We start from the raw sequence: 16,400 nt of genomic DNA, 5'->3' as shown, positions 1-16,400 counted from the left end.
GCAGTGAGGAAGGGTGAAGCCGTTATTCCTGACCAGCAGCAGTGTGCCATGAATAACACAGCCAGGCTCAGAACGGTGCTGGGGTCTGAATCCTGGGAGCATCTAAGTCAACGCAAGATGACTCAACCGCTTAAACAGAACCAACATTGGGTCATACGTAGAGATTTTCACACGCGGGAGCGTGGGCTCAGACGCAATAGTCCTAAACATCAGGTCCATCTATATTCAGGTAATTTTTCCTCCTCCTTCAATCCTGAGCAGAGATTTTTCTGCAGTGTAGCTGCGATATTAGAATTCTGCTAACGGCCGTTGTTATAGCACGGCCGCCCTCATCCATAGGTAAATAAACACCTGGGGCTCGGAGGTGAAACCAAGAGCAGCAGAAGCAGAAGGTGTACGCAAAAAGACGTCAATATAGACAGCTTACATGTAAAGAAAGATAGGTCTGTGAGCAGAGCCTGCCCTGTAGTCTCTGCAGGAAGCAAGAATTACAGAATTTTCAGCTCTTGTATACGGGGATGTGTATACCAGTGCTGTCTGCAGGAACACTCTGCGTTTAGGTCCCTGTATTATGTAAATGTACCCTATATATTTACACCTGTATCATCATTCTAATTGAGTCTTCAGGATTAGTTTCTCATTTCAGAAAAATTTTTTCTTCTGAAACTTTGCTCCAAACATTTTTTTATTCATTCCACTTAAGCGCAAAAAACCCAAAGCATTTATAAATGGGCTCCAGAACAGTTTTTCCTATGCTACAAGTTGTCATACTGTAACAATCAGTGCAGCACATAAACCCATAAAGATTATGTCATCTGCAGGTCTTTATTTTATCCCAGTGTATAAATTATTCTTGGAAAGATGGGAGTGGAAATGACAACCTACTTCTTGTGGAGATCCCACAGCCAAATTAGCTGTTCTCTGTTCCCTCTCTAAAATGCAGAATGCCGTTGTCACCGTCCTGTTAGTGCAATATTAAACATTGTGTTAGTGAGCCAGAAAGCGCGCTGTACTAATTTCTGCCCGAACGCACGTGGGCATCTTACAGATAACGCTGGTTGGGATGTTCAGGCTTATCTTGCAGCCTAACTCCCCTGCTATGATGCCAACCTTAGGACTGGCTGTATTTACCAGCGAGACACAAAGCCCCTCGGAAACACATAGACATTCAGACACATTAAACTCTCTTCCAGCTGGAGGAACACGTCTGTTATTAAATGCATTTAATATTTACGTAACAGCAGTATCCAGATGCCCCACTTAGCGCAATAGCAAGTTACTTAATGTGCTGATCTCTTTTGGTTCTACTTTATTATCTTAGCAATTCCTCCTCCTTTCCACAAAATAAAAGCTCCTCGCTGGTCAGCCTCCTCATTCCTCTCACTCCAACGACAAGTGGGAGGAAATCGCTTGCTCTGCCTGTTTTTTTTCCCATGCATCTGCTGCTTTTCACAATTTCCTGCATCCTGAAATAGCGCAGAGACATCCCACCATATCTTTGATGAGTGATGGGAAAACTACAGAAGGATAAAATAAAATCCCTACCACTCAGGTACACCAGCCCCACATTCTCACCAGTACCACACGGCTTCCAAGCTCTCCACGGCCAAGTTCAAGTCAAAGGACAGCTAGTCACCGCCACGCAGAAGGCAAAAGGCAGGATGAGGGATTGAAGGAGGAATTAATGGCAAAGACAGATCACAAGAACAACTTTCTGCACACACAGCTTGCTGCTAATGCAGCTTCCATTTGCGAGCTCCTTCTTCTGGTTCCTACAGGGAAAAATAACTCCTTTGTGAGCTCGTGCCCCCACCGAAAAAGGGAGTAATGGTTATGAGAGCAATGAATATTGAGAATTAGATGCAGGGAAGAATACTCTTTGATGATTAGATGGACGATTAGTGTATAAATTATATGTATTGGCAAAAAAAAAAGAAAGCATCCTGAAAGGTAAATAGATGAGGATGGGGTTTTCATCATGCCACTAATTCAGAACAGAGCAAACCATTTAGATAATTACAAAACAAAATTAAAAAAAAAAAAAAAAACAACCCAGACAGTAGTGGCGAGTTACCCGCTGGTGGATGCGGGGAGCAATAGGCACATCTGCACAGTAGTACGGCCGGTCACCCTGACTACGCTTTTCACTACCCTGTGTCTTACAGGATACAGGGCTGTAGGCGGCCCTGCTTGAGCAGGGGCTTGGACCGGACACCTCCAGAGGTCCCTTCCAGCCTCAGCCATTCTGTGATTCTATGACTTCCCACCAGCCCTTCAGTTCCTATTAATTAGCTGTTACCACTGGAAAAGAGCTAAATTCCAGTCCATCCAATAACGGTGCTCTAATTAGATATAAATAAGAGTCAATAAATTATCATACTCATTAACTCTACTGTTATATAGAGTGAAAAATCATTGACTTCAGAATCAGGACATATGTAAAAGTGAACAATCACAAGACTGTGTCAAGGTTATACACACAAATGACCAATTACTGCTACAGAAAATTTTGTAGCAACCTAATGGGGGTCGTTTGCTCTGTAACTCAGAGCAGAGATGGAGCTGTCTTTAAAGCGTATGCAAACTTAAAGCAAAACAAACGGTTTGCACTGATGTGATGATGCTGGTGTGCAGAACTGATCCCTGGCACCTCGTCTGACTGTCACTAAATGGGATCGTATTTGATCTAAGGCGTTGACGGCTCTGGTTGCCCACCTTTGAGGGCTGGCCACCAGATCTGGGCGTAACACAGCAGCAGCGGGAGAAGCGCCGATGCTTAGGCAGCAGTCGCTGTTCAACAACTCTCTCTGCCGGAGAGAGCTCACCAGACAGACCACACAGGCTTCAAGACGCAAATATACATCAAAACACAAAACCTCGCATCGTCATTTAGCTTGTAAATGGCACGAGATGTGAATCAGCCTGCGTAACTGATCTACCTTACCCAGGAGAGGCACGAAAGGGATGCTTCCCGCTTGAAATCTAGTAACTTTTAAAAAAGTTGGTTGCTATCACGGCAGTTGCCTCTGCGAATTCTCTTACTTGGCTACACGCATTCTCACCACAAGAATTAAACAAAACTCCTGTTGGTCTTTACAAAAGAAGTGGCCTTCTAGAGTGCAAAGCACAAGGACTCATTGCTAAAGCTGCTTCTAGAAGACAAAGGAAGGAGAAATATGATAGATTAGACAAGAAAGTATTCAAGGCTATCAAAAAAACAAATATTAAAAATTATTGTTTGAGCTATTATCAGACAGACAAAATACAGAGCTCCTTTTTGCGCTTATTAAAACAAAACAAAATATTTTACATATGCGGACCATACGGCAAACAAACAAGTTTAAAAGTACCAACCACCAAAACAGACATTGACAATAGAGTAGAGAAAAAATGCTGCGACTAAGATGGTTTAAGCATAAGGAATCTATCAGCTTGTATAACGCCAGACACCTTCTCTGCTACAAACCTTCCCCCAACTGTATATTGAGTCAGCACTGTAATACCACTTTTTCATCTAAAGTGAACAAGAGCTCGACAAAAGGTGGTGCATCAGTGGGAAAAGACACTGTGCAGAAATGACTCTCTTTTAAGTGCTTTTGTTAATCCGATGGGAAATAAAAAGATGGAAGGACAAGAATGTGGGAAATCAAGGAGTTTTCTTCTTTCTAGTGCAATATCACATCACCATTTCTAGTACCCGTTAGACTGAGAATGCACATCAAAAGGTGCAAAGTATAATTAGTCTGTGAAAGAGGGAGAAAAATATTGTTTCCACTTGTCTGACTTTACAAATATGAACTAAACCGCTTTCTAGTCAACTTGGCCACACACTTCAAGCGAACTGTTTTGAAACCACCAATACTTCCAAAAAGAAATCAAATCGGTACGTAGGAGAATAAAAAACACGTGACAGCAGAAAACTGCAGACAGAATTGCTCCGAGAGCCATCACAGTAAGCACGTTACATGCCACGCTTCAGCTGTTAAAGCAGTCACACAGGGAAGAACTATTTTTTTCCCCAAATCATGGCATATTCGTATCTCCAATGAGACAATTCTCAAGTAGAAGAGACTGAGGGACCACAAATCCTACCGCTTCTCCCCAGTGTCACATCGTTGTTAGTCCACCTAGAGAAAGATTGCTAACTCTCATCGTTTCCAAGGACAGAACGGTTGGGGTTGGAAGGGACCTTTAAAGGCCATCTAGTCCAACCCCCTGCCATGAACAGGGACATCTTCAACCCGATCAGGTTGCTCAGAGCCTCGTCCAACCTGACCTGGAATGTTTCCAGGGATGGGGCATCCACCGCCTCTCTGGGCAACCTGGGCCAGAGTCTCACCATCCTCAGCATAAAAAATTTCTTCCTTGTATCTAGTCCAAATCTCCCCTCTTTCAGTTTAAAACCATCACCCCTTGTCCCGTCAAACAGGTCCTTAAACCAAACCATCACTCCTGCCAAAACTAACCGACTTCGCACAGCACCAGAGAAGAAGTGAGGGAAGTCTGCTTGCACTTGGTGAGAGTCTCTGGATGGGAAGCGCGGATGCATCTCACATGGAAACGATGAGTTATATCCAGTGGTAAATAGTGCACCGATAAATAACCACGCTCACCCCATTTTCTTTTTTGACATTTTTATTAATCAAAGACAGCATGACTTCCATATTTTGAGTGACCAGAGAGATCTCAGGATGCTTTCATAGCTAAGATAAGCTTAACCAAAAGATATACTGCAGAATACATCACGCGTTTGGAGTAACACCCTTGTTGTGACTGGGTGAACTGGTGTCACTGGCACCCTGATAGCACAAGCGAGGATCCTCAGAAAGACAATGTGCCATTGGCAATGGACCACGACTCTTGCAGGGACGTGCCAAGTGCTCCAAAAGAGAAAAAGGAGAATTTGGCATTGTACTGAGAGGGTCCCCAAGTACTGGAGAAGTATCAAAGGTCTGTCTCCACCGCTGAGGCAGAGCAACATACAGAATATTTCTGCTCCAGACCTCTTACGCATACAAACCAAGCGGTTTTTATTCATGCTATATAATACATGTATATTTTGCATTGGCATTTATAGAGTTGCATAAAAGTAAAAATATAAAGTTCTGCAAGGTTTCGTTTAATACTCTTAGGTGGAAGCTTCAAGGGTTAAGTTTCCATGGTGCCGTTCCCAACAAAAGCCAAAAGCTGACTATGTGGGAAAATAAACTAGATGTGCTATTTCAATTCCCCAGCATTTTATGAGCTATTTTCAGTATACCAATAAATACTCAGTGCGAAGCACATGCTTAGTTAAAACCCTAGACGTGGTTAAAGTATAAGGGAACAAAAGAAGCTTGCAAAAGAAGCTAGCACGTGTTGTCTGCATGCTCGCAGAAATATAAAAAGCGGGAAAAGTGTTCCTCGCTTATGTAGCATTATTTTGGTTTCGGTTTAAGAAATGTAGATGTTTTCTCCCATAATAACAGTACTTACAAGGCTATATCATTGGCTTGTAAAAAGAAAAAAAAATAAATTACAGAGACGGGAACAAAGAGTCTACATCACTTGAAACTAAGTATTTCCATACTCTTCACAAAGACTGCAGCAAGTTTATATTTATGATCCAACACTACTTGTGTTGAGGCCAAATCCACTGCAGGGTGTATGACAAAGGAGCATCCGAAAAAAACCCCAAAAACCTCACCAAAAAAACCCCACAGAAATCTCAACCAAAAATAATTACTATTTACGGGACGGTAAGAAACTATAGTTTTCCAGCATAAAACCTACAGTATTCCTTCCCTCTCACATCATCCACTGAAGTTTGCCCGGGTTCTCCACAAGATAACACTACTTCTTAACAACTTGTTTTCCCCATGAATGTGGCAGGCCAAAATACCCGAATTCCCTATAACTGGTAACAACATACATCTCCTTCCCATAACTGGAGACAGTGATGAGCAATTAAAAGGTAACATTTCAGCCCACGGGTACGAACTGAAAATGTGAGAAGTACAATTCAGAATAGAGATAATGATTTTGTATAATTTCAGCTTGAAAGTACAGCACACAAATGGGGATTATTACAGAAGCATCCATAACACGGTCACTACGGAGGCAATACTGAAGGCTGCTTTGTTAACCCCAGTAATTGCGCCCTCGTTGCACAAGTCGTGTTGGCAGCAAAAGAATTCAAAATTATCCAACTGGAAGAATTCAGCAATATCATTCATACTGCACTGGGATGCCTTCCAGCAGGAGGAGGTTCTCAATTTACCTGAAAAAAAAAAAAAAACACAAAACTAAACAGATTAAGAGACTATTGAAAGCAATACCATTTTTGGTACAGAGGGAGAATCGCTGCCTAGACTGCCCCATACCCTTTTTTTTAGCCTCTTTTCAAGTGTTTAGAAGCTTCCAAATTTGCCTTCAGTAGGACTTCAGTAGCGTGAATAGCGACAGCATGCCATGGTCCTGCCTCCACAGCGCTCTCTTGTAGCTCTTAGCCATAGGGTAGGAAAGATTTCTAGCTCAAGCTAACCAGTGCTTCCAGTTCAGTCCAAATGACCCACTGGGAGGTACAGGGTGAAGCTCAAGTGATGCCTGCTCTGGGGCTCCCAACAGAGAAGGACAACGCGTCACCATCTAGCTCAACTTGCACTGCTCTTGCATTGTCCTACAGCACGGCCCTTCTCCCTCCGCAAAGCTCAGAGCGAGTCCAGTAACTCCAGTTAGTTTTTATGCTGAAGGAAGTCCCATCAGATCTGACCGGCCTCATTCCCAGAAGCGATATGGAGAAGACAGAGATTGAAGAGCAGAAGAGTCCTCCTCTTTTCTCACTCATTCCCCTGGACACCAGAGATCAAACACCTTGTCTTCCATCCTCCCTAGGTCGACACCTCAAGAACTCAACTCCCAGTTCCGACAACGGACAACCCGCCATAGGCTGCACGCTACAGTTTGTGCTCATGAAGGTTTAGGCTCAAGGGAAATAGCAGCAGAGAAAATCCCTTAGGATGCAAGCAGCATCCTGGCCCAGCAGCGTTAGAAGCTTTCCTTCCTCCACGCCAACTCGTGCGCTTTAGCAGGGACCATCCCGGGGAACAGAGCAGCCCCATCCCATCCTGGTTCCCACTGACCAGAGCCAGCCCGAGAGTCTTCCTGGGGCCGAGGGAACCAACTGGGAAAGCAGAATATTACTCCGGTACTTCTGTTTTTCCAGTGAAACTCCCATCACTCATAGTAAAAGAATTACTTAAATGTTAATTAACAACTAGAACAGTAACTCCATGCCCCGAATATCCTTGACCGTATTCCCGCGATGCAGGTGACTTCACCCGCAGGAAAAGTTTATTATAATAGTGTCAATTCACAAACTACTCGCAGTCTTCACCTGCAGGTTTATTTTGTGTGTTACGTGTGCTTTATCTGTTTCTAAAGTGTAACAAACTCAGGGCAAAGGTTTTATATTTATAAGTCATCGCTGTCTCCTATTTGTTTCCAGCTCCCTTAGGTGGTGGTGGTGGTGTTTTTTTGTTGTTTTTATTTTAATCTGGACACAGAGGTATCTATGTATACGCTTGTACAAGTATAAATCAGCTCTCTAAATCATCGTTATCTTTATCAGTTGCTTGGAGGTCAAAATATATCAATTTACTGTAAGTATGACCTTCAAACGTATCTGCAACCTTCTTTCGAGAAATGCATGCTAAGGCCAAGCTAGAAGCGTATGGGCAGTGGAAACTGATATAAACGTGTTTATTTTAGGTCTGCAGGACCGTTATACGTACCAAATTTCATCTGCAAGCAAGTATCTTCAGTGGCTAAGCACGTGCTGTTGGTCTTGCACAAGGAAGGGCTGTTGTCGCAGTGGTAACACCTGAGGGTGTAACCTAAGAGGAGAGGGGGTTATCTTTACTGAATAACGAAGCACTGAAACAGTCACAGCATTAAACAGGAGAAAAAAAAAAAAAAGAAGAATGACTCTCTGCATCCGTCGCAAAACACATGCCTGGTTTTTCGACATAGGCTAAAATTTACAAGCTTGTGTCAGTGTACAAATTGAGACCGGCAGTTTTAAAAGGAAGATTTTGAAACACGTACTTACAGCATTTTTAAAAACACTTACCTTTCTGACCCTGCAGAAGAATACACTAAACATCTGCTTCTTTCATCTACTCTTACAGACCGCCTTTTCCCAAAGGGCGCGCAACAAGAGACGCTTTCAGCAGAGTTTTATTCTATCCCTTTTTTTATTTCATCTCATTTCTCTCTCTTTGCCATACACCTGGTTCCCAATTTACAGGAGAGGAACGCGATCTTCTCGCAGCAAACCAGAACACTCTGTTGCCGTATTCAGCAGCATCGGATTCCGCACCCGATTCTCTCTTCCGCCCAAAAACAACCACGGACAGAAACTACGCCCTACTTCCATGGTTACTCTCATTCCGCAAAGCGGTGATAAATAATCCAGCCCTGCCTTGTTATTTTTCCTTTTCCGACAATTTTTTTTCCGTGATTTCCTCGGCCCCTGTCGTAACATTCCATCAGGAAAGCACCTCTTTTATACTCACCAGAACTACAGAAAGCGACCAGAACAAGGCAGGCGGTTAACAGGATGCAGTTCATCTTGATCACGCTTCTGCCCTAATTTGAAGGCACAAACAGACGTTACACGTTTATTCTATTTAAAAGCGACATGAAATTAGCAAAATATACGGCAAGGAATGAAGGCTGCAAGGCTCGATTCGGTATGGAACTGAAGGCATTGGGCAGGAAAACCAGTGAAAGAGAAGAGAGAAAAGTAACTTAGCGCGTTCCCAGCGAGGATTTTTGTTCTGAGAACGGGGGGTTTATGCTGAGAACTGAGATTTGAGCCCCGACAAGCTGCAGACGGGTCTCCTTTCTCCCCTCTGATGACACCATTCAACAGGTCTCTCTATTTCCCACGGCCACAAATGCACCTAACAAAAAGAGAGGCCATTTAGGTCTCGAGCGCTTTTTCCTTCCACAGCAATTCCCCAATAACGCTGGAGCCAGACCGTGCTCCTTTCTTCTCTCACGTGGGGCTGCAAGAGATCGGGCTGTGCTAAGGGGGCTTTTGCCTCTCCTCTCCCAAAATTTCTCCCTCTCACTGAGGGCTCGACACCTGCAATCACCCCCAAGTGACTGCAGTGGTGGCTCGAGTCCTCCGCGATCGCTGTAACCCATAGGTAACAATGGGATAGGAAGGTCAGGATTTTTTTTAACGTAGTCTATCTAATCCATCTATCTACCCTCCAAAGCAGGAGTTATTGGATAGACTTCTGCACACAGAGTCTGAACTACAAACAATATCTACTACTAAAAAAATCTCTGCTATTGCAGAGAACAGGCTCTTCAGGCGAGGTATCGAGCAGACGGAGGGGGAGAGAGGGCCCATACTGGTGCCAGGAGGGCACCATCTCACGTTTGTCTTCAGAGCCCAAGTGGAATTGGAAGTCCCAAAGAATTCCAGGCGTTCAGACAAGTTTCACTTACGATAAGACTGCAGTGGAACATTCACATTACTGCTCTTCACCCTCTTAATACCGCTCGAAGGTATTTCCATGTGCACCTAAGAGACTATAAGCACTTTGGAATGGATTTTTTTCCTCCCAGAAGACTGACTGCGGACTCAAAAAGATGGTTTCATAGCAAAACAATACTGAAATCCTTCTCAACCTTAAGTCTAGTTCATTTTTCTACTGGGGAAAAAAAAATATCAAGAAAAACACACTTTTTTTTATTGTCTGTATGAATCACTGTTGAGCTGGAAAACTAAGAAAAACAAGCCCATAACGTGCAGGTCGAGATGATTTTCTGAGGTAAACAACTTTGTGAGGAGCCTTTCAAGACCAGAGGCTCATCCCCCAGTGACGTGACCCTGCAGGAGTGCTGTTAGGCTGGTGGTTAAAGCCAGAGCCGTTCTGGAGAGCAGCAAGAACCTCCCTGGGAACCTCTCCATCTTCCAGGAGCCCTCAGTCACACAGGGGCGTCAGCAGGGTAAAACAGTTTTGCCTTTTAGCAAAACCCGAGTCATGACCAGAATAAATACAAGGCAGATCAATACAAATCACCAGAGCCAGCACAACAGCTTCAACAAATCTATTTCGGTGAAAATGAGTAATTTTTTCCGTACTCCTGAATGAAGAAGAGGTGAGACAACAGGAAAATTTTAGCTTTAAAAAAAAAAAAAAAATATGAAATTACAGACAGCAATTCACAACACCGCTTAGAAGAAACAGAGCGGAAAACATTTCCTAAACAGCATTTTTTAAATTGCCGTTTTAAGTGAAGCATCCCATCCACCTCCGTGACAAATCAAACCCGGCAACAGCAAGAGCAAGAAAGGCTTTTCGCCGCGACAGAAGGATTTCTCCGCAGTCCCACCTGGGAGGACACACGGCCAAGACTCGGCTGCTGCTTCCACCCTAACCCGGGAGCGGACAGGGGCGAGACAAGGGGGTTCGGGAGCCGGAGCCCCGTTCCCGCGGGGATGCTCCTTCCCGTCGGTACCTCCGCCGGCTGCAGCGCGTCCCGGGCGGGCTCTGCGCCCCCAAACCCCGTCCGGCCGTCGCTCCGGGGGGAAGGGGGGGATGTGTATGGGGAGTATGGGGGGGCATGGGGGGCTATGTGGGGCTCCCCCCCAGCAGCAGCCCCGGCCCCCCGCGTCCCCGGCGGGGCGCCCCGGGGCTGCGCAGCCCGCCCCGCTTAGCGCACTGCGGTGCGGCCGCTCCGCCGCCGTGACTCAGGGCCGGGGGCAGCCCGCCAACCTCCACCAACCCACCCGTCCCCCCCTTAAAACGCTAAAAATACACATTTCCACCCCAAATCTCTTCTCCCCACCCCCCACCCCCCAAATTCCATTGAAAAAAAACAAACAAAACAAAACAAAACAAAGCCACCCTTATTCCCCCCCCGCCCATCCCAGCCGGACCGGCTCTCCCCCCGCCCCGCAGCCCCGGCCACCGGGCTACCGGCGAGACCAGGGGGTGCCCCCCCCCGGTCCCGGAGAAGCGGGGGGCACCGGGCTTCCCGCACCCCCCCAAACCTGCTCATCCGCAGCGCCGAAGAAGCCCCGCTCGCCTCTTACCGGCCCCCCCCGCGCACCCGCTGCCCACCGGTCCCGCACCGTCTGCTGCCGCTGCGGGGGCGGTGCCGCTTCTACGGGCTGTGCCCGGTGTCCCCCCCACCCCCGGGGCGGAGCGGCGGCGTTAGCCCGGCCCCGGAGAGGGGGGGATGAGCGGTCCTCCCCTGCGCAAGGCTTAACCTGGGCCGCGGAAACCTTAAGGAACGCACCTCTGCCCTATAGACACGACATATATACGCTCTGCTGAGTTTTCATGGGGGTGGATGGGTGGGAGAAGGGATTCCCCCCCCTCACTCACACACACACACACACACACACGGCGTTAAGCACAGCGGTCCTGCGCTTCGTTGCTACCCCAGCGGTGACACCTGCACTGAGTGCCCACCACTTCCCTTCTACGTGCAGAAATTGGGGTTCCAAAGGCGGCCGAGGGGAGGTGGCAGCGCCACCATGAGCGGTGTCATAGAATCGTCGAGGTTCTAGGTGGAAAGGGACATTTTAAACCACAGAATAGCATGATAGAATGGTTTTGGTTGGAAGGGACCTTAAAGGCCATCGAGTTCCACCCCCCTGCCCTGGGGAGGGACACCTCCCCCCAGCCCAGGTTGCTCCAAGCCCCGTCCAACCCGGCCTTGAACACCTCCAGGGATGGGGCAGCCACAGCTTCTTGGGGCAACCCGTTCCAGTGTCTCATCACCCTCACAGGAAAGAATTTCTTCCTAATATCAATCTAAATCTCCCCTCTTTCAGTTTAAAACCGTTCCCCCTCATCCTATCACTCCACTCCCTGATCAAGAGTCCCTCCCCAGCTTTCCTGAAGCCCCTAAAGAAACTGGAAGGGGCTCTAAGGTGTCCCCGGAGCCTTTTCTTCTCCAGGCTGAACACCCCCAGCTCTCTCAGCCTGTCCTCACAGCAGAGGGGCTCCAGCTCTCGGGGCATCTTTGTGGCCTCCTCTGGCCCTGCCCCAACAGGTCTATGTCCTTCTTGAGCTGAAGACTCCAAAGTTGGAGGCAGCACTGCAGGTGGGGTCTCCCCAGAGCAGAGCAGAGGGGTAGAATCACCTCTCTCAACCTGCTCACCCAGTCCAACCATTAACAAACATCCCCCAGCTTCTTGGGTGGACGGAGTAATGGAATAAGAAAATGGGATGAGCTGGACCGCAATCAAATGCTCATCACCCTCAAACACTTTGTTCCTAAAGCATGCCCGTCATGCAGCCCCACTTGCAGTTAAATAAATGGTACTTGATTAGAGTATGAAATACCTGTAACGAGCAGTAGTATTTTAAAAGGTATTCTGGATCTATTTTTGTTACCACAGCACAACTGCCCATTCATTTGTTAAACCTAAAGTAAACTCTAAATCACTCAGAACTTAAATCAGGTTCTGTTGGTATGTCACAGCAGTTAAGATGATTATCAGCCAGCTCAGAATGTGGTCTTAGAAATGTCTTTAAGATCTTGTCTCTGATTAAGCCATAAATAAAAGCAAAGAGATGCGAGAGTAAGATTCTTGTGTGTTATTGCATGCAACTGATTAAATGATAATCCACTCAATTAAGACTTGATATAAAAAATTCCCTTAATTTATTAGTTAATCCCTTAATTTCTTAGTTAACGGCAACACACATTCACAGCCCGGAAAGCCCCCAGCACCCTGGGCTGCATCCCCAGCAGTGCGGCCAGCGGGGCGAGGGAGGCAATTCTGCCCCTCTGCTCCGCTCTGGGGAGACCCCCCTGCAGCGCTGCCTCCAGCTCAGGGGGTCCCAACAGCAGAAGGACACGGACCTGTTGGAGCAGGGCCAGAGGAGGCCCCGGAGATGCTGGGAGGGCTGGAGCCCCTCTGCTGGGAGGACAGGCTGGGAGAGTTGGGGGGGGTCAGCCTGGAGAAGAGGAGGCTCCGGGGAGACCTTAGAGCCCCTTCCAGTGCCTAAAGGTGATGAAGGCAAAGCAGATCAGATGTTGCTAAGGAAGAGAAGACCTTGGGCAATCCAAGAAAACAAATGGGTTGTATCAGCCTGTAGATAGCAAAAAGACACAAGGAACCTAACTTGGGAAAACTGGGGCATTCCCTTAAAACCGCAAGGTTGCTGGTTGTTACAAAGTGTTGACAACAAAAAGTATGTGTCCTTTAGGTGAACTTAGCTGATTGCAACGTGAAAACCACACCTCCAAATCTTCAGCTATAGGCCTCCTAGAGGAGAACCCTACTCGCTGAGCACATGTAGTCATTTAGGAATGTACTATACCTTTAATTCGAAGCGAGAATACAAGTAGCCAGCAGGAGCTTATTGTGAAATCCTGAGTTGCCATGATAAGCGTAGTGTGCTAATTAGCCAATTTTTGTAAAATATAAAAGCTTACGGTGTATAAGCCAAGGTGTGCTAGCTTTGTGGGGTTTCCACCTCGCGCCCAACTCTGCGCAGACCTGAAATAAACAAATATCTCGACTCAGTGCATGTGCATCAGCTCCTTGCACCCCCTGTGAAGAACCCAGATTTGGGACAACACAGCAGGCTCCAGGAGAGCTGGGGAGGGACTCTTGCTCAGGGGGTAGAGCCATAGGATAAGGGGGAATGGTTTTACACTGGAAGAGGGGAGATTTAGATCAGATATTAGCAAGAAATTCTTTGCTATGAGGGTGATGAGGCACTGGCGCAGGCTGCCCCGAGGAGCTGTGGCTGCCCCATCCCTGGAGGTGTTCAAGGCCAGGTTGGACGGGGCTGGGAGCAACCTGGGCTGGGGGGAGGTGTCCCTGCCCAGGGCAGGGGGTGGAATTAGATGACCTTTAAGGTCCCTTCCAACCCAAACCATTTTACAATTAATTCACTGAGAAAATTTTGCAATGAGGAACTGGGAACAAGGAACTTCAGCCATAGCTGAACATTTACCTATTTTCCCTTCCCAAAACCTGGGAACAGTCCCCCATACAGAGGATAAATGTGTTTGTATCATCACAGAAAAAAGGTATTTCCAACTTGGCCTGAATTTTCCACCTTACGTTCTTTGCACTGATGATGAGAAATTGCTTTAAACAGTGACAGAAAAAAAATTATCCAGCACTGGCACAACTTGCACAGCCACTTTTGTTTGGTTGGTTGGTTTTTTTCCCCACTGGCTGGCACACCACTTGTTTTTCTCTTGCGTGATGCAATCCCAGCAAGGAAATGGTGGCCAAAGGTTCTCTCCATTAAACTATGCAGTCGGCAAGAGCCCACAAAAACATGTGGGCCTTTCCCACGTACAAAAGGAAGACTAACATAGTTCCAGATTTACGTTGGACGCGGTGGGATTTTACCCATATTCATAGATGTTCCACAGGGCTTATTTGACCTTGCCTGGAGAAGTGCCAGCCAAGCACCAACATCAAACAGTCAGGATCTGAGTCAGGAGAAGCTGACAGAACTTCAGGCCGGACCTGAGGGACAGTGGCCAAAGGGAATGACATATATATGTTATAATCTGCGTGTGCATATTGCACAATTGTAACCACCACAGGAAGCGTTCAGCGGTTGGGCGCACCGTACTGGTAGTTCCCAGTGCACCTACCCAACACCCGCCGGCGGAATCAATCGGAGCCCTGGGGAAGTGCTGTCTTCTGAAGCGCGATCTTGACAGCCAGTTCTCTCCCGCTTCCTCAGCGAAGATTTCTGCAGTCCAGCAGCGCTGGCAACATAACCGGTTCCTTGTTTTCTTCAATGGTCTCGGCCACTTCGCTTCTCATAGCAATCTGGCATAAGCTCCAGCGTTTTGGGTGGGGTGAGGAGAACCACTGGCGTAAGCCCTACTGCAAATGCACATAATGAAGAGTTACGACGCTTGCGGCAGCACTGCATCTGGTGACTTTAGGCAATATGCCATGTGCTAAAATAGCTGCCTGAAGCAATGGAACAACCGTTTTCCTGTTACAAATACATCCGTGTTTGGTACAATAACAGCAGCATGTCATTTCCCCTACCCGGCGATCTTCACTTCATACACACGCGGGTCGCAGGAGTCCTGTGACCACCAGCTGTGCTTGGGGGAGAGGCCTCAAACCCTCACAGCGCACTGCTCAGCAGCCGACAGGATCGCATTGTCCTCTGCCCTGGCTTCTTTTACAGTAAGCAATAATTATAATTCCTCTTTAACAAGCCAGGGGAGAGCCACTCCCCGAGAAGAACAAGATTGACCTGAGTTGGGAAGTGTTTCTGTAGAGCCTTATGACCTTGTGCTGATATCGCTCAACTAGAACATACAGATCCTGGTAGCGCACAAAGCCTCCAACCGTGAGAGTTATCTGTCCTTCGAAACACACAACAGACTCACAGCACCGCAGTAAGTTCTAGTTCCACCCAATTTCCTCTTCACTCATACTTTTAACAGACGATGAAACTTCTGTGAAGAAAAAGCACTACTCCACAAATATCACATTTTCCCCTCACAGTTAATACTGAGGAATCCTCAAAATGGAAATGCTTTTAAACCTCTCCAGACGTTCACACCACTGTTCAGACTTCTGTGATGGACAACACCAGGTTTTTTTTCTTCTCTAAATGTTTAACCTGAAGGACCATTGTAGGGGGTCATTCTCAAAGTTTGGTTTTCCACCTTGTACCATCATGGAAGATCCAAACGCTGTGTGACACTAAAGATGGGCACATAGAGAATCTAATATCATGGTTTTAAAAAAACCCTCAGGCTTTCTCTATGAGCAGCAACTAGTCAACAACAGAAACATTCAGTTGGAACCACAATATACCGGTTTTCCTCACAGGAGTTACTAATTCTGAATGTCAGAAAGAGGAACTGCCTACAGCCCCACTAGTGGCACAATTACTGCTCAAGTCTTGGCAAGAAGAGTCCCATGTAGCACTTCAGAGCAAAGGAGGCAGTTAAGTTGTTTATTAATGACAACGGAAACAAAATAAAAGTGAGAAAGCAAACAGATACTTCTTTATATTTAAATTTTCTAATCATCTGGTGTTCTGTCAGGCTCCCTTTTTTTTTTTTCTTTTCTTTTCTTTTTTCAATTCAGGCGTAGTTACAAAAATCCACAGTGGATTTAGGGGAACATGATATTTCGACATAAATTTGTCACCTATGACAAAGTCTGAACAGCAAACATCATATAAAGAAAAAACTCAAAACCTATTTACAAATTCATACTTTGTAGTCATTGAGAAATTTCTTGGCTACCGAGTGGCAGATTATGCATGTACACTACATTCCAAAAGGCATTATCCAATCAGAGTCACTTCGCATAAAATTAAGCTGAAAGACAGATTGTCTAAAAATAAGGCCAGTTTCATTCCTAATTTATGAGTTTG

General features: G+C 46.4%; 1 protein-coding gene across 4 annotated transcripts; it reads right to left on the bottom strand.

Annotated features, from left to right (window-relative positions):
• Nucleotides 1-4,631: 4,631 nt before the first annotated feature.
• On the bottom strand, nt 4,632-11,378 carry LOC309673640 (CD59 glycoprotein-like). 4 transcript variants are annotated; one of them, XM_082485486.1, is made up of 4 exons: nt 11,302-11,378; nt 8,556-8,628; nt 7,773-7,874; nt 4,632-6,259 (listed from the first exon to the last, which is right to left on the bottom strand). In XM_082485486.1, the coding sequence occupies exons 2-4, from the start codon at nt 8,608-8,610 to the stop codon at nt 6,066-6,068; spliced, it is 351 nt and encodes a 116-aa protein (XP_082341612.1). In that variant the 5' UTR covers nt 8,611-8,628; nt 11,302-11,378; the 3' UTR covers nt 4,632-6,065. The 4 variants fall into 4 exon arrangements, with proteins under 4 accessions (XP_082341612.1, XP_082341610.1, XP_082341613.1 ...); XM_082485484.1 differs by lacking the exon at nt 11,302-11,378 and adding an exon at nt 11,096-11,149; XM_082485487.1 differs by lacking the exon at nt 11,302-11,378 and adding an exon at nt 11,054-11,070.
• Between the last annotated feature and the right edge of the window lie 5,022 nt (nt 11,379-16,400).

The sequence above is a fragment of the Vanellus vanellus genome (genome assembly GCF_965231255.1).
Source record: "Vanellus vanellus genome assembly, chromosome: 6".
NCBI lineage: Eukaryota > Metazoa > Chordata > Aves > Charadriiformes > Charadriidae > Vanellus > Vanellus vanellus.
The sequence above is the reverse complement of the archived record's forward strand: the minus strand, read 5'-3'. Positions and strand labels throughout refer to the sequence as shown.